Below are 21516 nucleotides of genomic sequence, written 5' to 3'. Positions count from 1 at the left end.
CTCGGGCAGAGCGGGGCAGGGGGGTCCCCGCTGCCAGCCCAGCCCCCCCGGGCCGCCCCCCCCCGCCGCCCGTTGTCCCCACGGGCTCCCCCCGGGATTCCTCTCCCCCCCCACCCCCCCCCGCCCGCCCCAGCCCCGTTCTGTCGCTCCGAGCCTTTGATCGGCAGCACGGGGGCGTTCAAAGCGCCCCAGCACCGGGCGGGGGGGTGGGCACGGGGCCCCCATCCTGCAGGTGTCCCCCCCCCCAGACAGCCCCAGCCCCCCCCGGGACCCCCCCGTCGGGCTCGAGGCACCACGCAGCACCGAACAATTTCCAAATCGTTTTATTTCAAACCCCCGCTCTCTCCCTTCCCGCCCCCCCCCCCCCCCCAAACCAAAAACCCATCGGTCCAAACGACGATAAAAAGGAGTTACAAACACAGAGGTCAGCCCTCCCGGCCTGACAGCTTACAAAAACTGGGAACTTCACACCAGCTTCCCCACGGGACCTGCAGCAGTCACTAACGGCTCCACGCGAGAGGCCAAACATGCCTATTAATACAATATATACAGACAAACCCCCTCTGGAACGACCCCCAGGTACAGCCAGGCTCCCCCCCCCCCCCCCCCCCCCCCCCAAAAATAACCAAACACACCCAAAGTGCATTTGTCATGTTATATCAAAAAACATTTCTTCTTCTGAAAGATTGGCCTGCAAGTCTGTTCTTCTTTTTTTTTTTTAACCATTTAGTAACTTTTTAATATAGTTTATGAAAATAAATTATACAGCAACTATTTTAATAAATTAAGCGCGCACACACAAAAAAAAAAAAAAAAAAGGAAAATTAAGCAAAGCTGCATTTCTACTGGAGGTGGTTCCCGGCCGGGAGCCCCCCCGGCCCCGCGCCTCCTGCTCGCCGCGCTGGGAGCCGCTGCCCTTCGCTCCTCGCCCCGGCTCCGTTTCCACCTGGGAGCCCCCACCCAGCACCGGGCGCTGCCCCCCAGCTTCCACCAGGGATTTCCCAAGTAAAACCAGGGGGCGGGCACCCGGCCCCCACCCAGCCGCCGAGGGGCAGGCTCAGACCTCTTGGTGTAAAGCCACGCACGTGTCAGACGTTAACTGCACGGAAGCGAGGCCGAAGGCTGGAAGGTGCCTCCTCGGGGGCCCTGCTGCCGGGGAGCCCCCCAAAGGGCTCCCCCCTAAAGGGCTCCCGGCCTCGCACTGCCCCGGAGCATCACCGAGCCTCCTGGGGGGGGCACGGCCTCGCACTGCCCCCAGCTCCCCTGCCTCCCTGCACGTGCTCACACGGAAAACACTTCCATGAGAAAAACACCTCCGGGGTTTAAATTCGGACGGATGTGTGAGGTGCCGCGTGCCCGGCCGGACAGGACGAGGTTTCGGGGTGCTCAGCCCCCTTCTGCTCCCGCCCCAGCAGCACTGGGGCTCGAGGCTGCCCAAACCACGCCGAACTCTTCCCCTCCCTCTGGCCGCGAAAGGAGATCGATGCTGAGCTGAGAACGCCCACGCAAACACAGCGCCCTGGCACAAGGACAACCGCACCAGCACACCGAGGCAGCCCCGGTCCGTGCTTTTCAGGACTCGGGCAGCGCCCAGCAGCTGCCCTGAGCTCGCTGTGCTGTGGGACCATCAGCCCCCCCACACCCAGGGCGTTTTAGGGACACGGGTGGCACGGAGCTCCTGATGGACACATGGGGGCTCTCCCACCCTGCCGCCGCTGCGGAGCGGGTTTGTGCGTTTTTGTCCCCAGCAAGCCCAGCGAGGGCACAGCCGGCCCCATGCCCCATCCCAGTGCTGCTTCTCCCCCCAGGCCGGCCGTCCCCCTTCCCAAACCCAGGTGCCGTTATTACACCAGCAATACCCAGTCCCCCCCGTACCAGACCAGGGATGGAATGAAAATAATGCTGCCACCGCCACGCCTGGGAGACACCAGCCTGTGCCCGGCTGCAGCAAGGGGGCATTCACAGCTCCCCCAGGTCAGGCAGCTGGCCAGCAGGTCACAGCCACGAGGCCATCGCCTGCCCCATGCCATCGTGTCCTCATCTCTGGGGTCTCCTTTGGGGGGAAAGCTTTGCAAGAGACATTTGCATCGGGCACACTCTTGCTTCGCTGGCACGGTGTAGGACACTTGAGGCATCAGCCCAGCCACGGCTGTCGGGAAGATTTTCTGTTCCAGCATACGGATAAGTTGGAAGATTCAAATCCTCAGCACATGAGCAGCTGAGATGCAGCAGGGCCAGGTGCGCTGATATTCAGGTTTCTGATATTCAGGTTTCCCGTGCACAAGGACACGGGTGCTTCCCCCCGTTGTGCTGTGCGTTGGTCGGAGCAGCTGCACTTTCTGCAGGCTGATGGCTTGGAAGGAGCTGCGGGTCTGCAGTGGGGGGGGAACATGGCAAGGGCTGCAGAGGGACAAACGCAGCTCCCCTGCGCAGGGAGGACGCGGTAGCTGTAGACCAAATTAGTTCACATTTCACCATGGGCTGAGTGAGATATGCCACCCGGCACGGTGTGGGGCAGCCACCCCGTCCTGATACCCGACAATGCAATGCAAAGTCAGCAGCGGGTAGCGTCCGATGAGGTATTTCTACAGATTCTGAAGATTAATTATTGGTTTCATCTAGAAGCCAAATCTTGTAAAAACCTTTTTTTCCCAAGACTGAAAGCGAGGCCAGAGGTGGTGGTTAAGAAAGGGAGACCAGGATTAGTTAGCACCCTTTGCAGCAGCACTTGGCATAGGCAGACAATCAGGATTTTTCAAGGCTGCTTTAAGATCCACAGGACTGTGTCTAATTCAAGGACATAGATCATTCTGCGGGGCACGAACAAAGTCCCAGCAGCTCCCGAACAACTGCATCCGGCTCACAGGGCACTGACCCCATCTGCAGACCCAGGCCACACACAGCATCGCATTTTCAGGCCGCACGGTTGCAGGATGGGGTGTTTCTTTCGCCCAAGAACACAGCCATGTTTCAATACCAGAGGAAAGCTTGAGACTTCTCAGCATCGCTTCGGGCAAACTTTAAACTTCACCATGAAATGCAAACTCTTTGCAGTTGCCGTGACGGATGAAGCAGCAGACCAGGACTGAAAGGGACACGGGTGCTGCAGCCAGTGCTAAGCCCAGCAGCTCAGCAAGAGCTGCCGCCTCTCCTGGCGTCCTGTTCCTGAACCGCTGTGGTTCCACGGACATCCCAGGAAGAGGAAGCAGCGAGCTCCAGAAGAACCCTCGGCTGTTCCTTGCTCCGAGTCACCCCAGAGATGCCTCCGTGCCCCAGCAACCACCGATCGGGATCCTTCACGCCTCAGTAGAAAGCCACTTCATTCACAGCTTCTAGAGACAGCCAGCAGAAAGGCTCAAAGTGCACGTCCCAAGGCTCTGCCAGACCGAGGTCACTTCAAGTACCTTTGGTCCACAGGCTGCTGCCAAAGTCACAGCGACAGCTTTGCCAGTGAAATCTTCCAGTGTTTGCTCAGGGGAACGACGCCTCCCCAGAGGGGCAGCCCCTGCTCCCCGGTGCAGCAGCAACCACTCCGTGTGGCAGAAGGCTCCAGGACATCCAAACGGCTCGCAGGCTTTTCCTTCCTTGGGCCCAGCTTTACGGCCATCCTGCAAGTCCAGTAGCAAAGCTCAGCTGCCCAGGACGAGGCCCGGCCCTCTTCTCCAGATCCTAGGGAGCTGGGGAGCCGTGCCCCGTGCTCTCCAGAGGCTGCCCTGCGGAACTGCGTGAGATCCTGGCTCGGGCTGCCTCCCAGCAGCTCTCCGGCTGCCTCACCTCCGCAGAGCAGTCCCACCAGTGCCCGGAGCAGGAGATCTTCCCAGAGAGTCCCCTTCTCTCTCCTCACCTCGAAGTTTCCAAGGGAGGATAATAAAATTCAGCCGATGATAAGACAGTATTTCTCATGCTGAAAATAAACTCAAAAAAAAAAATGAAGACATAAAAAATAAAACTTTCAAAAACTCGTACATAGTGCCGTGACATTCTTTGTTCTGCAAGGAGTCCGCGAGCTGGGCTCAGCTGCCTCCGAGACCCCCTCGCCCTCAGCCAGGAGCCGAGACCCTTGGTCCCCTTCTGCTGTGCTTCTTAGGAGTCTTGAACCCTCTTCTCTCTACAAAAGAGCTTGAGAGCAGAAGTCACGCTGCAGAAGCAGGCTTCACCTTCACGTGCCTCGTCCCCACCACCGCCTGACTTGGGCTACTGGATGGCAACAACCAAATTCCTAGTGGGGGAGAGAGAGAGAGGAAAGGGATCAAACAGCCCGCCCGACGTGGCCGAATCTGCCCCAGAGCACTGGGGGTTTGGCACAAGAGCGAGCACAGGCCTGTGAAGGCACGAAACAAGCACAAGCAAGCGGCAGAAGCCTTGCTCGTCTCCCCGGAAGTAAAGGAAAAAAGCTGGTGGGAGCGAACAGCCTCCTTAGGGAGGATTTCGTCTTTCCCTCGCAATCAGAGGAACAGCCTGATTTAGGCTGGACCCCACGGGACAGCGCACGGACCAGCAGCACGCACGTACCATCAGTGACAGCAACACGATGGGCGAGCCGGCCTCGCTACGTAGAGGATTCGGTCTCCTGCTTCTGTTTGGAGATGAGCTGAGCTTCCTTCAGCGACAGGTACACCTCCTCCTGGGGGTCGTAGTAGTAAAACTTCCGGATGTAGGAGATCAGGGGCCTGGGGAAGGCACGGGCAGGAGCTTCAGCCCCGAGCCACAGCCACGCCAGCCTCCGCAAAGGAACGGGAGCCCGCGCTCCTGGCAGCGGCAGCGGCCGTAACACCTCACCCAGCCGCACCCCTGTGCCCCGCAGGACGTTCATCCTGCTGACCCAAGGCCAAAAGCAAGAAGTCAACCACTCCCTCCCACAGCCCTTGCTGCCGACACACAGAGGTCTTCTGCCTGCCACGGCGAGCGGCAGACGAAGCCAAAGCAAATTCTCCCAGCCCAGCCCTCGGGACTTACTTGGGCAGCGGCAGCTCGGGGATGTGGTCGATCCGGACCAGCTGCCGGATCCGAAAGCGGCAAAGGTGCTGAAGGGATTTGACATTGCTGAACCTGGAGACTGGATACAGGAGCTGGACAGGTGTTGGAGGGAGACCTTTGGAAGAAAGAATATTGGAGAAGAGTGTGGTGTCAGACACGAACTGCAGCCGGTCCCCAAAGGAAGCGCTGGTCCCTGGGAACCGCAGCTCTCTGCGAGGCTGTGCCCAGGCAGCTCAGCACTGGCCAGGCAAACACGGGCGATACCATGAGCTATCTCCAGCCTCCCTCACAAGGCTGCAACAGCTCCCTCCAGCTCTCCCCACAGGGCACCTGCAGCCACCAGTGGTACAGCAGATCCAGGACACTGCCTGCTCCTAACCGCCTCGCCCCCAGGACCAGTGGCGAAGAGCCCCCTTATACCGAGAAGCAAAGTGCTTTAGAAAGGACGCAGAAGAAAGCCAAAGGGAAAGGCAGGCAGCGTGACCGGCACGTACGCTTTGCTCTGCATAACCCCTTGGGTAGCTGTATCGAGGCATTAAAAGGCCGGGGATTTGGACAGCTCAAGCTGCGCAGGAGTTGCTCATTCTTGGGGTCACGAGGCTGGGCACAAAGGCAGAGGCGGGAGCAGCCTCGGCAGAGCCAGCTCCCCACGCAGGGAGCAGCCCGGCACGGCTGGAAAGGAGCTGCATCCGGCTGCCCCCCGCCCCACAACCTCCTCCCCCCAAGTTAAGAGCAACAATCAAGCCCACAGAACCAAGAGGTCAGCAGGAGCACCAGAAAGGACCTACGGGAGCTGGGCTCCTTCACAGCGTAAGGTTTTATCTGTCTTTACAGAAGGATTCAGAGCTAGTTACACTCTAACCCCCTCCTGCTGGCCTGTCTCTGAGGGCAGTGGAGTGAAAGGAGAAAAGGGAAAGCTCTTCACACTAAGATGGGCTCAGAACTGCTCCAGGCAGCTCAGGAAGCTGTGAGCCAGCTTTTGAGAAAGCAAAGAACAGGAATCAATTGAAGGCTGGGTTCCCCCCCCCCCTCCTTATTCTACCAAAAAGGAATTAGCCTCCGGGAGCGCAGCCAGCAGCTACAGGGACGCAGCACGAGCTCTGCACGCTGTGCTGGCTGCGTGCCCCAGCGCCAGGAGCCCGCTGGAAACATCCCCCTCCTCTGGGAGGCCGTTAGCGCTTCAGCAGGAGCACAGCACTAACGAGCACGCCGGGGGGATGCAGATCCTAAATATTCTCCCAGTAAAGATCAGGGATCAGCGTGAGACTTGGGTTTTCAGGGATCGAGGCTCAGCACGCAGACGGAGGGGCGCAGGAGCGGCCGCAGAGCCGGCCGGCAGCTCAGGGGGCTGGCACCAGGCGGCGAGGGGACCCCCCGGCAGGTGCACGGCGCCGCTCAGGGGGACTCCTTTTCTCTTTGAAAGATATTTTCTAGAGCAAATCCTTTCTACTAAGGCATTTGCTTGTGGAGCTGGCAAGTCCACGAAGCTCTGTTCTCAAGGGGAACAGGTCTTAGGATTGGGAAGGTAAAGTATTTTTGTATTTTGAAGTTGAAAGAATTTCTTGGAGGCAGGATGCACGGCAGCAGTAGCTTTGCAGCCTTCTCCTCCCCGAAAGCGTGGCCACGTCATAAATCAGCTTCCCAGTTATTGGCCATCTCTGCAGCAGGGGGCAACACTGAACAGGTCTGGGCTACGACTCCAGCTCTGCTCTGATCCCATGGGTGAGCCAGAGCCAGCCTGGAGCCAGGAACATCCCATCCCCTCCCCACCTGCCCCCACCAGGGCCTTGGCCATCTTCTCGATCCTGCCCCTCTCTGCTTCACCGCCGTGCCTTGCTTTACTGCAGCCGCGTTCCCTTCTGCTCTGGTGCTTTCCTCCAAGCATCACCTCTCATCCTCCCTCCAACTCGGGCTCCCCACTGCTGCTCTCTCCCAAGTAAGGGGCGTATTTGTTCAGCTGGCAGACTCTTCCCTCTCTTTCACGCTGAATTTTCAGCTAGCTTTCTGACATGCAATGACAGCTGAGTCAAAACCAGAAAAAAATTGATAAAGACACGGACCCAGTTGCCAGCCTGGCTCTCGCAGGAGGCAGATGTGAGCCCGTTCCGAAGGACCAGACTTTGCCGGATGGGAAAACAAGCACTCTGCAATTCCAGCATCATGCAGTCAAACGTGCTCCAACAAAGCTTCTCAACACTCCCTCGTGCTTGCAAGCACCTGCCTGTGGATGTGCCCTGGCACCACGGTCCCCCCGGGGACTCTGAACCTACAGCATCCATCACTCGAGGCTCACATTTAGCTCCCCACTTGGAAGCGCTCCCACACGCTCGGTTTAATGCCTCTCCTCTCGGCAGCCCCAGGTGGGTCTCAGCAAAGGGAGAACTGGGAAGCTGCAAAGCACGGAGAGGTTTCTCAGCAAAGCAGCCCCGAGACTGGGGGAGGGAAGGCAGCTGGGCTTCAGTAGCCAAGTAACTGGTAGAGGGAGCAGCTTTTTTTTTTTTTTGTAATAGCCAAGCAGCTGATTGAGGGAGTAGACAAAAGCTGAACTAAGCTGGCTCTCTAGAACACGCCAGCAGCTAATCACGGAGCAAGAGTCATCCCCCGGACCCAGCAGGACACTCACCTGGGACCCTGGATCGGAGGAAGTAAAGAAACTTCCCGTTTTTGGAGTGCATGATCGCTCTCTTTATGAACTCCACCACAGACTGGCAGCGGTCTTCGAACTTGGGATGGCACCACAGGCTGAAGGTCCCTTCCAACAGAACAGAAGGGTTTCACGTTACAGGGGTGCTGGTGGCAGGGAGAGACGTGGGACCGATGTTTTAAAGGCCAGGTGACAGCCGCCGAGAGCTGCAGCCCGGCTGGCACCGCCACCTGACGCAGGAGGCACTGCTCGAACGGCAAACCATGGGACTGGAGAGGGCAGCCCAGGGGAGGCAGGGCCCCAACCTGCTGAGAGAACCCTAAGTAGGTTAAAGCCTCGAGTCAGACTGCTCTCACGCTCTCGGTGCTGCAGACACTGCCCTTGTTGTACCGGAGAGCCACCCTGCCTGTTCCCCCGCTTGCCAGAGCGCTGCCCGTGGTCCCCCCGTCCCCTTCTGCCCACAAAACCTCGCCCAAGCCAGAACGCCCTCGTGACCGAGGAGCTACCAAGGGCATCAGGCAGTGCTTTGGCAGAACAGAGCTTCACCAGGAGGAGCCCAACAGGATCCTAGGAGCGATCCCACCAGGCCCGCAGGGGGCAGATCCCCGCAGCGGGCGCGTTGCATCGCTCGTCTGCGGGCACCCTGGAACCCGGAGCCACGAGGCAGCGAGCGACTTGTGTCCCTGCACCCACCCTCGTAAAGCACTCGTGCCAAGGAGAAGGTGTAGCTGAACCAGAGGTACCCAAAGTTGTGTTCCAGCCCAGGGACTTTTGGGATGAGCAGCTGCCCCAGCAGCGGCACAGGAAACCTAGAAGAGGCGGTGCTGGAGGATGTCCAGCAATCACGGCCCTCTGTGGGGTGGCCAGCAACCAGCAACAGAGGGCTTACACACTGCTCACAAACCTACAATGCACTTCCTCTCCCCACAGCTCAGTCTGGTAGGATTTACTGGGAAATGGCATCCTCTCAGCCCTACCAGGGACCAGTGTGAGAACCAGTGATCCAGGTTAGCACCTGCTAAACATTCGGGCACCAGCAATCTCTGATCTGAATGAGCCCTTACGAGTGGCAAGTAGATGCAAAGGACAGACGCTGGGGGGTTATTGCACAAACACCAGCCTCCGCAGGCTGCCTACTCAGCTCTCCTAAAAAAAGACAAAAATTATGTCTTCTTCCTCTCGAGTACCTGAAACCTGAAGGTCAAGCGTTTATCTCTACCATTCCCTCAGCCCCACCATTTGTCATCTTCACGGTTTATCAGAGTGCGCAGGTCTGCAGTTCTGCACGCTGCTGCAGCACATTCAGCACAAGGCAGGCAGCCCAGGGGCAAGCACAGAGCCACTGATGCAGACAGAAGCACTGGACCCAGGAATGAAGTTCCTGATGCAGTGCCACGGCTGGAAACGCTGCTCCGGGGATGGTGGCAGCACCAGCCTTCACCACGTGCAGCAAGAAATGCAGTTTGAGGGAAAGGAGGGAAGGACACCCGGCTAAGGGAGCTCTGAGAACAAGGACCCCAGCCCCAAAGCAAGAAACCGGACCGGCAGCAGCAGCGGTTTGATCCAAAGCTCAGTCATGAGCAAGCATCCTCTGTGCAGCCGACCTCACATCTCCCCCAGCTGGAAATGCTGCTTACAAGTTCTCTAAGGACAGGGTGATGAAAGCCAGTCCTCCTTATGCAATGGGCAGGACAACTGGCTCTCGACAGGCTACAATTAATGCTGGTGCACTTCCCACCGGAGGGATTCAAGACCAGAAACTCTGCTGGGTTGTTTAGCACTAGCAATGCTAACGGAGGGGGAAGACACAGCGACATCCCCAGAGTAAGGGCAAAAAGGTGGAACAGGTGAGCTGTGCCCTGAAAGGTCACAAACCACTGTTTTCTCCAGCAGACTGCCTGGGAAGCCTCAGAAGCCATTATCTGGCAGCACACCTAATGACAATGCTCTGCAGGCAGCTGTTATTACAGCCTGCCCACCGGGTACAGGGCAGGTGCCGGAGTCCTGATGATGCCCTTCCCTCCTGTGCTGAGCCTTCTCAGGCTTTTTGCTCGGCCTGAGGGCAGCTGCCTGCGCTGGGGTTCGATACGGAAAACCACATCTGAAGACGAGCAGAAAAAGCATGTGGGCGAGGTGAGACGGACCCCATGCACGACAGCGAGCGTGGCAGGAAGAAAGGGTGCAAACACCGCAAAGTTCTCAGAACAAACGCCCACAACAGTGGAGCTAAAACTTTCGCCTTGCACAGAGGGCAGCTGGCACCGCTGCTGAGCATCCCCCGAGCAGAACAAAGCAAGGTGACGAGCAGTGATGTCAACAGATCGCTTCTCATTTCACGGGGAGAGTTCAGTTTGGGGAATCGGACAGCTGTGAACGATGGCTCTCGCTATATCACACCGTCGTGATGCGGGATCTCAGATCTCCCCATCATCATTCTCTTCAAGTTCAGTTTTCCGAAGCAAGGCCTGAGGAGAGGCACGGGGAACTCTTCTATTCCCCGGTTTTTCATTGCTTTAAGGAAACTTGTGCCCAAGGCATAGATAGCAAGGTTAAATGCAGGACACAGAGTGAGGACACATTGCTGCTGCTCCCTCTTTTCTGCCGCATCAGCGCTCTGGGCAGAGATTTGGGACCTTGAGACCAGACTGCCCACAGCCACGGGCCCCAGCCGTCAGCACCCCCAGAGCTCCCCGTGGCTCTTACCTCTGTAGTGCTCCATCCTGGTGTGATGGGTGATGCCCTGCGACCGAAAGCTGAGGCTCAGGATGTAACGGGGATCAGAACTGTCTCGGACCAGGAAGGACCCGTCCGGCTTCCCTTTCAGCTTCATCTCCGCGTCCTCCCAGTTCATCGGCCCCCAGTACCACCCGCACTGCGGAAGCGAGACACGGAACGTCAGCAGACCACGAACAAGGAAGACTGCGTCACCAACTAAAGGCAGCAGTTTGCTATTGTTAATTCACTTTTAATGCCAAAATTTAAGTTTTTGGTTACATTCAGCAGGAAAATAGATGGTTACGACTCGGTGCTTTCTCTTCCAGGAGCAACATCACATCCAGCACCCAGAAGTAGTGAAATACCAGATCTAACCATGACAGTTCTTCCACGCATGAGCGATGCTGTTCTGCACTCACCAAAGACCTCACTGGGAAAGAGGCAGGTGGTTTTCTGGTCCCGCCTTAAACTTTTGTTCCTGGTCAGTCCCAAAAACCATGGCCTAGACCTGCAGCCTTCCCCTCCCGAGGTCCTGTGCTGCCAGCACCCCCCCACGAGGACGTTACCTTCTCCAGCTCCCGCAAGCTGGCTGCGAAGCTGCTCGAGTCCGGCCGGTAGAGCGGGCACTGGAGGTGCGGGGCGGGCTGGCTGGGCGCCGTCTCCATCGGCCGGAGGGGCACGATCCGCGGGAAGGCGTCTGCAGAGGGAGAAACGGTCCGGGCCACGGTCACCCGTCGGGAGCTCGCCCCAAAACCCAGCCGCCCCGTCCCCCGGCACGCCCGGCTCCAGAGGGCAGGGCAGGAGGAGATGAGGAAGCAGGACTGATGGACAGGAGGACAGCGTCCTCGTGAAGGACACGGCAGGAGTCACCACCTGGCTCCTCCAAGGTGACTCATTCGGAGCCCTCGTCTGCTATTTCCTTAAGCCAGCTTGGAGGGAAGCCAAGGGAAGTGCCAGGTGGCACCAGCTGGAAGGAATTAACCCATCCCAACACCTTAGTTCATAACAAGGGGGCAATTAAAGCCCCGCGGGTCCTGAAGGGCAGGAAACTGAAAACCAAAGGGGAGTTGCATAAGGAACATCCTCACGTGCTGTTCAGCTGGACTGCACAGCAGGCGGGCAGAGCCCGGGCTCCTGAGCTGAGCCCTGCTCCTACGGCTGCTGTCTGACACTGCTGACACGCAGAGCACACCCCAGTCCACAGCCAGGGGCCGTGCTTCTGCTGAACCCAGGAAGAAGCAGAGAAAATGGGAGATGCTGCACTGAGAATAAAGCTGGCGCAATTACAAGCTTCGGGAAAACAACTGGGGGCAACAAAAGAGCCACAGCACGTGGAAAAGAGACAAAGGACCAAGGCCAGGAAACCAGAGCCGTGACACAATGGCACACCATCAGTAGCACTGCACGTCCCTAAGTGGGCAGAGGAGGCAGCACTGCTGCTGTTAGAGTCTTAAAGTGCAGCCTTAAAGTTAACCAAGAAGAGCTGCAAAGTCCAAAGCCCCGGAGAACTAAAGCCTTGCTGCTGCTAAAGCTAAGCTGACCTGGGGCATGGGGTGGAGGAGGCGGAGGCAGAGGGAAAGACTGCAGGGAAGACCCCATCGGACCCACTAGGACAGATGTAGGCAGCGTCCCACTGATATCATCTAGGAGAGAACAGAGGCAAGAGACATTCAGAAAACAGAAAGCGAGCGAGCCCTGCACTGCTGAGCAAACCAGCACCGAGCGCTGCCTGGAGCAGGAGGTGGAGCTCTTCTTGGAGAGCTCACGGTGCTCCGCCGGCTCCTGAGAGCAGGGCACTGCTGCGGTGCCAAAGCGACCCGTCCTCAGCACGCTCAGAGGTTTGTGCGCACACACCTGGAGCGAAGGAGTTAGCTCTCCAGCCCAGCTCCCTCCATGCACGCAGCCTGCAGCACAAGACAGGCATTTACAGACGACTTCACAGGCACAACGCTGCCCCGGCACGCGGGATGCGCACGTCGGGTGCTGCTCACCGAGGCTGACTCGTGCTAAGCTCAGAGAGGAGCCTCCTCCAGAGGAGGGTGCCGAGCAAGCCGCGCCGGGCTCCCGGTGCCATCCTCCCCAAAGCCTCCCTGCCACAGACTGAAGCAGGGGAGGGAGCCGGCCTGGGCAGGCAATGGGAGGGAGTGAGGGATGTTTTTGTGGGCAGCCGTATCAGAGGAGACACCGCGAAATCAGCACATCACGTCCCACCTCGCACGGCTCCGCCACAACCCTCCCCTCCTGCCCGATCTACAAGAAACACCGACACCACCAGCAACAGCAAGAAATCCTGCTGGGGCAGGGGGAGCAGGCAGCGAGGCCCTGCTAGGGCTCAGCAGGGGCAGACAGACAGCTTCTGTGCTCCTGGACAGACACACGGACGGGCTCTCGAGAGGCACGGCGCCGTACCTAGCAGGCTGAGGCTTCTTCGCGGAGGAGGCGGCGGAGTTGGAGGGTGAGGGGAGGTCAGTCCTCGCTGGGAGATGTCCACGTCCACTAGTGACACTGTTTCACCTGCAGGTTGGCGGAGCGAGACTGTTAGTGCTGCACCTCCCGGGCACGCAGGGGGAGAGGGGAAGGGGCTGGGACCCCTGCCCACGAGGAGTAAGGGAGCGACGGACACCGGTCCAGCAGCAGGCGATGGGGAAGCACGGAGCTCCCGCAGCGCTCCTCACCGACGTCCAGCACTGGCACTTGATGGGAAATGGTTTCACAGCCCTACCCTGCTGATACACAGCTACGAGATAATGCGCCTATTAATTCCAGTTGGAGTTTGCCTACAAGCAGCCAATCTAACAGAAATACCTTTTATCCGGCAGGCCACGAAGGTGCCACCTGGACAGGCCTCTACATTAAATTGCTGGAATTCACCTAAAGGCTCCAGACCCAGGACACTGGTTTGGGAAAATGACGATGCAAACTGAGATGTCTAACGAACTAGTAAAGCCTAAAATTAATCTAAATTCATGGGAGAAAAATGAAGCCATGAAATCAAGGTTAAACCATCAGTATCAAACCAACACAGAAGTGAAAGGAAACCAGCTAACTCCTGAAGAGAGGACTGAGCGGTGTTAGCACAGCCAAGGAACTTTCCAAAATAAAAAGTCTAACCCAGCTGTCACAAACCACTAACCAACACCAGAGCACCACACACACCTGAGCCATGGTCCCAGGGACCACAGGATTCGGCTGTGTCAGGCTTCGACTCCTGGGGTTAGGGCCCCAATTCTGCCTCAGATGGAAAAACTTCCCCGGCCTCTCGGTCAGTACCTCCAGGTATTTACCGCACAGGGCAGTACTGACTCAGCTTCCTCCTGCCCGTAGAAGTCCTATCTACTAATAAGCCGCGTTACGAGGGTTATTTAGGCCGGGTTATTATCCGCGGCACCTTCTCCCTGGGGGACCGATGGGTGTGGGTGCACACGCATGCATGCAGCCACCCTTTCATTTCCACGCCCTACAAATGGAGCAGCCACGTAGGCTGGGAGCCTTCGCCTCGCACAAACAAAAAGCGACGGGACCAAGGCGGGCTGCAGGAGCCCAGCTTTCAAACCGTTCCCAGCACAGCAGCGATGGCAGCTACGTGCACCTACAGCCCAGCACGCCTGTGGAGGGGGCACGGAAGGCAAGCACCTCTGCTGGCCCCAGCTCGGCCCTCGCGCTGACCTGGAAGCAAGTCACCAAGAACCCCAAGCAAGCTGGGCCAGGCATTTGAGTCCTACTTTGGCAGCCCCAGCCTCAGAAATCCTCCACACGGACCCCAGCTGGGTCAGGCCGAAGTCACCAACAAATCAAAGCGATTAAAGGGCAGGCACGCTGACGCTGGGGATGCTGGCACGGCCCTCTGCAAAGGAAAAGCTCCTGGAGGACACTGCCACCACTCCACCGACTTGCAAAAATTGACATGAGCCATTTTAAGAACGTTTAATAGGATAAGCTAGCAATTAAATCAACCTCGCAGATTTGGAGCAGGAACTCGTCCACTCCATGCTCTCCTCTCTGTTAAATATTCATTTGAAGCCAAGACACTCAGCACGCACGGCCACGTAACGCCTGTCACCGGGAGGCACAAGAGCCACAGATCTCTGCCCGCAGCTTCCCCTAGTGACAGCTGACGGTGTAGGAGCAGCTTTTGCTTCAACCAGCCTCGATTTGCTGAATAAATGCATGTGACACACACAAAACCAGTCACATCTCGCAGGGAGCATCCTCCGCATGCCGCCCCGCTATCGGGACATCAGCCGAAGCAGTACGAGAACGGAGAAGACAGCGGGCACCGGCACGGCCCGATCGCCCCCGAACGTCTCCATCTCTGCAGGGCTGAAGGAGCCGCACGGAGCCACGAGACCCTGCAAGTCCTCAGCCCTGCAACAAGCCTCTCAGCGCGCGTTCGCTTTGTTCCTGAGCTCTGCGACACCGCGGTGCAGCTCTGCACACCCGACTAATGCTCACTTGTGCCCTTAGCCCTCCTCTCCGCGAGCTTTAAGGCAGGACTCGCCCACAGAGGTCCTGAGCCCCGCAGCTGGGGGGGCTCTCGCTGCCGGCCCACACCCACACCAGGCACATGACGGTGACAGAAGGCTCTCGGTATCAGCCGCCGGCAGAGCAGGACTTCCCCCTTGTGCCATTTATAAAGCAGCCAGCTTCCCCCGGCAGAAAGAGGAAGGTCAGAAAGCAGCAGGAAGCGGGGAGAGGGGAAGCACGCAGAGAACAGACGCTGCGCGGGGAGGCGCTGCCCCACCGAGCGGTTTCAGCCCCCTCGGGCCACCGGAGGGGAGCACAGGCACAGCCCCTGCCCCACAGGGAGCTCCCGAACCGCCAGCGCAAAAAGCCCCCGTGGAGGAAGGAGCCTCGCCTCTAGCACAGCTCAGACCTGTGTTTCAACAGAAGAAACTGCAAAGTGCTGACGTGAAACGTCCCCGTTCTCTACAGCTCCTCTCGGTTCGGGTTTGAGGCCACGCAGGACACAGGAGCTGCCCCCAGGGTCGCAGTGGAGGAAAGGGGCAGGCTGCCGTTACACGCACACTGCTCCATTCGTAGCAAAATGGCAAACCCAACCGTACACGACTCAATTCCTTACCTGTGAAGAGGGGGCTGAAAACAACCGGGGAAAAGGCACTTTGAGTTCTTGTCAGTCTGTGTTTCCTGTTGGAAATTAAAAAAAAAAAAAACATCATGAATAGGGATGGGGAGACTCGGTGCATCCCAGAAGAAGAAAACACCGTTTGATCTCCCAAACTGGGAGAGCCTTCACCATGATTTACAGAGGTTCGAGACAGCTCAACGCCGCGTGTTTATGCGACTCCTAGAGCAGCGTGTTGGCTTAAGTAGGACAGTCAACCAGTAAAGCTAGGTCTCCATCCTGCTACTAAGCAAATCTCTAACTAGGTAATTAATAAAGTCTTTGGAAAGGAAAAACCCCAAGCAAGTATCGTAACCGGAGCCAAGCGGCTGTTTCACAACAGGCACCACACCATTTCTCCGGACCGGGCATTGCCAAACGCCTCAGACAAACAGGTTGGGGCCCTGCGCAACCACGGGCTGTGCCTACAGCCAGCACGCCGAATGCCCTCGCGCGGCGTTTGGAGGATGCCGCCTCCCCGAAGCGTTCCAGGAGGCGGCGAAGGGCAGGGAAGCTGAGCCTGGAGCATCAAGGTGGATGGAAACGGCTGAAAAGGCGCCTCCGACGGGCATCCGAGAGCACCTGTAATTCCTCCAAAGCCTCCTTCCCAAAACAGCGATTTTATAACGAGGCTGGAGCCACCCCTGTGCTCTCCCCACGCAGGGAACCAGCCCTTCCAGCACCCTCCCTGCTGCAGCGCCAAAGGGCTTTGTACAGACCTGGGCAGAGGGAACGCCGGGGGGGGCACAGGGCACGGCAGACCCAGGGCACGAGCCCACAGCTGGGGCCAGCAGGGCAACGCGGCCCGCTGCCGGGCCTCGGCACGGAAAGCGAGACAGGAGCTGTCCGACCTCCGCTATTTCAACCCAAAAACGCCGCTTAGGGACCACTCCGGGGCTGGAAGCACCCTGGGGCCAGAACCTCACTTCCAGACGAGGAAAAGTGCAAAGCTGAAGGCAAGGGAGGCTCCGGTGCCGCCGATTCCTGCCCAGGGTCCTCCCAGCCCCCCGGTACACCGGGACGCGTCCGTGCTGGCTCGGACAAGGTCACCCCAAATTACACAGCACGGCCTCACTGAGCCGGCCGGAGGAACCGGTCCCACTGCACGCGGTTGGAGCGGGGACCCAGGGGAGCTCTGAGACCATCCCCATCCCCTTCGACGTCGTCCCAGCGGGCCCCACGCCCCAGCCCCGCTCCCGTCACGGCCTCCTGAGCAGGCCGGGCACGGCTTCAGGGAAAAGCAGCTCTGAGCAAGGGCTCGCAGCGCTCGGAGGGATTGCGCTGACCTGACACAACTCAGCCAGCCTGCAGGGAGCAGGAAGGCGAGCTCCGGCCCCGTACGGCCGAGCAGCACGGCGCCACGTGAGCGCACCGCGGACGGGTGCGCCCCGGCCCTTCGCAGGGCACCCCGAGTGCTCCTCGTCTGCGGCTGAGCTCCAGCAACGTCACCGGGTCACGCAGCTGTGAACAAACAAGTAACGCTGCAGGACTGCCAATAAAAGAGCTGAGAAAAATTCGACATCTCGATATACAAAATCCCACTGAAATGCCTGGAAGTGTTTCCATTTCAAAGCTCTCGCACCTACTTGAGGGGTAGTTTTTTCGCCCTCAAAGGAGAACAATTCACCAGTCACCAGCCACACGCGCTCACAAAGTCACACTGCGGGCTAGCAGCAGCTAACCCTATAATACAGCAACTGCTCTGCTCCCACATCCTAAAACAGAGGGGAAGGAGCACTGCCGGCACTCCGCTGTTACCAAAACAGCCACATTTTATGCCAACATCTTACGGCCAGTGACAGATTTCTGCGATTTCTCATTTCTAGCAAGCTCACATCTGCAGCAGGGTGAGAGCAAGAAGCAATTCACGTGGACTGAACACTCCACGGACAGACACGGGACCGGGAGCGCCTTGAGCGGCAGCAGACGGGGATTTCGGGGTCACCCGCCGGGCCCAGACTGCAGCAGGGAACACGCTGACGCGGCCCGTCCTGCAGCAGTGACTGCAGGCAGCCTTTTAGCATGTCACAGGTCTTGTCCACCAGCCGGCTACGTGCTACTTGAGGTGTATTATATGGAGACATTAATAAAACCAAGGTCAGGCCATCGATACAACCATGGATACACCACCACCTGCAGCTCAGGGCTGCCTGCCCTGCCCCCTGAACTGCTGCAACCCAGCACTGTCCCCCAACCCTCCGTTTACCTCTGCGGTACAAATTGCTTCAAGAAGAGCAGTTTCACAGCTGCAGCCTTGAAATCCTTACACCCTGGGAGGGAAGCCTCATGTTCCACGTTCAGTTTCCAAGCCTCTCGCATCTCAGAGCCCGGCCACTGACTCCAGCCAGCGGGGCCGCTTTGCTCTGAATTGCGTGTGCACGCAGGAGGCAGAGCTGCCCAGCGCTGCCTCGAGGCCTGGCACTGCGGGATGCAGCTCTGCACGCCGGGAGCTGGTTCTCAGCGACGCCTGGGCACAGCCAGACTAACCCACTGCAGGCCAAGGGCAACGCTCGCCAGCAGCACCCAGGGGAGAGCCGCACGCGGGGAGCGGGCGCTCAGCAGCACCCAGGGGAGAGCCGCACGCCGGGAGCGGGCGCTCAGCAGCGCAGACTGCTCCTTGCCGACCTTGTTCCTGTTAACAGGCGGGGGACGGCCAACGCCGAGCGCAACCTCCAGGTCCCACCAGTGCTCCGCAGAACAGAAAAAGCGTGGCTCAAGTAACCCGGACCTCTTCAGCAGGAGGGGGGCTCCCAAAGCTGGAGGCAGCGGAGAAGTCCCTGAACCACAACAGCTGCTGCATCAGGCACCTTGAACTAACCTTTGTTAAAATCCTAATTAGCACAGCAGTTCCACGACGCTGGAGCGTGAGAAGTCAGCACTTCCCCCAGCAGTGACCATGAAACTCTCCGACAAAAGGGAAAGCCCAGGCAGCGCCACGGCTCTCCCCTGCTCTGAGGAGAGACGTAACCGCCAGCCTTCCACCGCCCGAGCCCAGCGCGGGGAAGTCCTGAGGACTCCTCGCTCTTGTCGACGAGAAGAACAAGGACTGAAAAAACCACAGGCGTGTTAGCAAAATACTATGTCGTTACAGGCAACCTGGCACACCGCTGGTGGAGGCACGTTTAGGCGTTCGTGGGAAACGAAGCCGTGTATAAAACCAAGGCACCCTCCCACGAGGCAGGAGGTCACACTCGGATGCTCCGAGCAGCTGCGGGCCAGGGGCCGGTGCGGACGGGGCTGTCCCACCTCGGGAGCCACCTCCCCTGCTGCAACGGGGAGAATTTCAGCCTCGCTGCCCCCACAACGGCTTCACGGCCGAAGCACCCGGTGAGCACAGACCCGAGCTCGGGGCCCAGCCTGGCTCCGCGCACGCCTCGAGCCCACACCAGAGGCACGCTGCCCCAGGAGCCCCGCAGGAGGAACGCCAACCCCGAAGTGCTCCAGGTCCATTCAATCATTTAACGCTGCTTCCAGGCCGGCCAGAAGCAGGCGTGCAGCCCTCAGAAGGGTCCTTTCTCCCTGCCTCCCGCAAGGAGTTTCACGCCAGCTGCTGGAGGTGCTGCGGGCAGCAGGCTCTGCGGCAGGGCCGGGGCTGGCACAGCACCAGGGCACCTCGCCCTCTCCCATTGGCATCGAGCAGCTCACGGCCTCCGCAGAAACGCTCCCCTTCGGCCTGTGCCACCAGGCTGGAACCGGGAGCACACCACGGCCGGGCTCACACACCAGCGTGAACGACTCAGACCAACGCGATCCAGAACCCGCGCAGTCCCCACGCGCGGCAGGACCGAGCCACGCGCCCTCGGCGCCTCGAGAAATAGGGGCCAGCTGCTAAAAGCAGCCACAGGACGGAGGCGCTGCTGCAGAAGGTCCTGGCGGTGCCAGGCAGCGGCTCAGCGCCCCGCGCAGGGCCAGCTGCTGGCGGAGCCCACGAGCCTGGTGGCTCCGCCGCGCGGTGACGTGCCCTCCCGTGACAGCGCCCGTGCCAGCCTGTCGGAGGAACGGGAGCCACCGGCAAAGGGCAGCTTTCAAACCCCACGCTGGACGAACGCTGCGGGCTCTGAGCCGCGCAGCTGGAGCCAGAGCAGAAAATCCAAGCGAGAAGCCGCCGTAAAGCCCCACGGCGCGGCCAGCCCCGCACAGGGGTGCCAGGATCAGGCCCCCAGCACCTCCTCGGGCCTCATCCTGCACAGCGGGCTCTGCCCACCAGCACCGAGGCTGAAGCCTGAGTGCCGGGCTCGTGAGGCTCAGGAAACCAGCAGGGAACGGGGGCTGGCACCGGGAGCCCCCGGGCTGCGGCTCAGCATCCCCAGAGGCCGCTCTCGGGGTGCACTTCCCGGGGGCTGAGGTCCCCCACACCAGCACCGCCTCCACCATGAGCCCAGCCGGCCCGGTGCTGCTCCCCCAGCCCGAAGAGCCCCGCTCCCCCCCGGGCCCGCCTCTGTCCCGCTCCCCCCAAGAGACCCCCCCCGACCTCCCCGGTCCCGCAGCCCGGCCCGGCCGTGAGCACCGAGCCCAAGTCCCCTCCGGCCGCCACCAAACCGTCGGGAGGCCGCTGCCCGCTGCCCCCCCGGCCCGTCCCGGCCCGGCCCGGCCCGTACCTGCCCGCCTCCTGCTCGCGGCCGCGGGCCCCGCACACGTCGGTCAGGCTCCCGGCCGAGGCGGGCAGGTCCCCGGCGCGGCGGCTCCCGGTGGCGGCGGCGTCCCCCGCGGCCGAGCCTCCGCTGCAGCTCTTGGTGCGGAAGAGGCGGCGGAGGCGGACCCGCAGCGAGCCCTTCCTGCAGCCCGCCCCGGGCGGCGGCGGCGGCGGCGCGGGGCCGGGGCCGGGCCCGGTCCCGCTCCTCCCGTTGGCGCGGGCGGCTCCGCGCGGCGGCTCCTGCCCGTCGGGGCTGCCCGGTTCCTCCTCGGAGCCGCTGCCGGCCTCGTCGGGCTCCAGCGCCTCGAGCACCAGCAGCGCGTCGCTCGTCTCCTCGGCGGCGGGCCCGGCGGGCGGCGGCGGCCCGAGGCACGGGCAGCCCCCGGGGCCCTTGGGGCCCAGCCCCGGCGGCCGCAGCCCCAGCGCGGCCAGCTGCAGCTCCAGCCCGCCCGGCGGCCCCCAGCGCCCCGCCGCCGCCGCCGCCGCCGCCTTGGGCTCCAGGGCGCAGCGGTGCCGCGGGCACAGCAGCTCGGCGCCGCCCGCCGCCGGGCCCTCTCCGCCGCCGCCGCCCGCCGCCGGGCCGCCCTCCTCCGCCTCGCCGGGCCGCCCCTCGGCCGCGTTGCGGAACACCATCAGCTGCGGCGGCGGCCGGGGCCCCCGCGGCGCCCCGCCGCCCGGCAGCGCCACCGCCGCGGCGGGGAGGGGCAGCGGCAGCGGCAGCCGCCCCCCGCCGGGGCCCGGCGGCCCCGCGCCCGCCCCGCCGGTAACGGCGCCGCCCGCCGCGCCCGCCTCCGGCGCGGCCCCATAGCCCAGCAGGCGGCTGAGCACCCGGTACGAGGCCGCGGCCGCCGCCGCCGCCTCCCCGTCCCGCAGCTCGGCGCGCTGCATCGCTACGGCCGCCGCATGGCCCGGCCCGCAGCGGGACCCCGCCGCCGCCGCCGCCGCCGCCGCCGCCGCTCCCTCCTCCGCGGCGACGGCCGCCGCCGCCCCGCCCCCGCACTTCCGCCGCCGGCCACGCCCCCTGCCCTCCGAAGCCACGCCCCCTGGGTGAGGCCACGCCCCCTCGCGCCCCCGGCACGTGCAGGCGCGGCGGGAACGGGGGGGGGGCCGAGGCGGGTGCTGCGCGGGGGAGTGCGGGGCTGCAGCGATCTGCACCGATTTGCACCGATCTGCACGGCTCTGCACGGCTCTGTACAGCTCTGCACAGCTCTACACGGCTCTGCACGGCTCTGCACGGCTCAGTGCGGCTCTGCGTGGCTCTGCGTGGCTCCTGCAGAGCTCTGCGCAGCTCTGAGCAGCTCTGTACGGCTCCTGCACGGCTCCTGCACAGCTCCTGCATGGCTCCTGCACGCTGCTGCACGGCTCCGCGCAGCTCCTGCACGGCTCCTGCACAGCCCATGCGTGTCTCCTGCACAGCTCTCCGTG

At 61.0% G+C, this 21516-nt stretch overlaps 1 protein-coding gene across 3 annotated transcripts; it reads right to left on the bottom strand.

The window, feature by feature from the left end:
• Positions 1 to 708: 708 nt before the first annotated feature.
• On the bottom strand, positions 709 to 21055 carry SOCS7 (suppressor of cytokine signaling 7). 3 transcript variants are annotated; one of them, XM_083809459.1, is made up of 10 exons: positions 20057 to 21055; positions 15417 to 15481; positions 12746 to 12850; positions 11878 to 11979; positions 10903 to 11033; positions 10325 to 10493; positions 7601 to 7729; positions 4957 to 5092; positions 4513 to 4670; positions 709 to 4219 (listed from the first exon to the last, which is right to left on the bottom strand). In XM_083809459.1, exons 1-9 carry the CDS (start codon positions 20977 to 20979, stop codon positions 4550 to 4552), a joined length of 1881 nt encoding a protein of 626 aa, XP_083665585.1. In that variant the 5' UTR covers positions 20980 to 21055; the 3' UTR covers positions 709 to 4219; positions 4513 to 4549. The 3 variants fall into 3 exon arrangements, with proteins under 3 accessions (XP_083665585.1, XP_083665586.1, XP_083665587.1); XM_083809460.1 differs by lacking the exon at positions 11878 to 11979 and having other exon boundaries at positions 20057 to 21054; XM_083809461.1 differs by lacking the exons at positions 11878 to 11979; positions 12746 to 12850.
• Positions 21056 to 21516: the final 461 nt, after the last annotated feature.

Source organism: Anser anser, assembly GCF_964211835.1.
Source record: "Anser anser genome assembly, chromosome: 23".
Taxonomy (NCBI): Eukaryota; Metazoa; Chordata; class Aves; order Anseriformes; family Anatidae; genus Anser; species Anser anser.
This window is presented reverse-complemented; position numbering and strand designations above follow the sequence as displayed.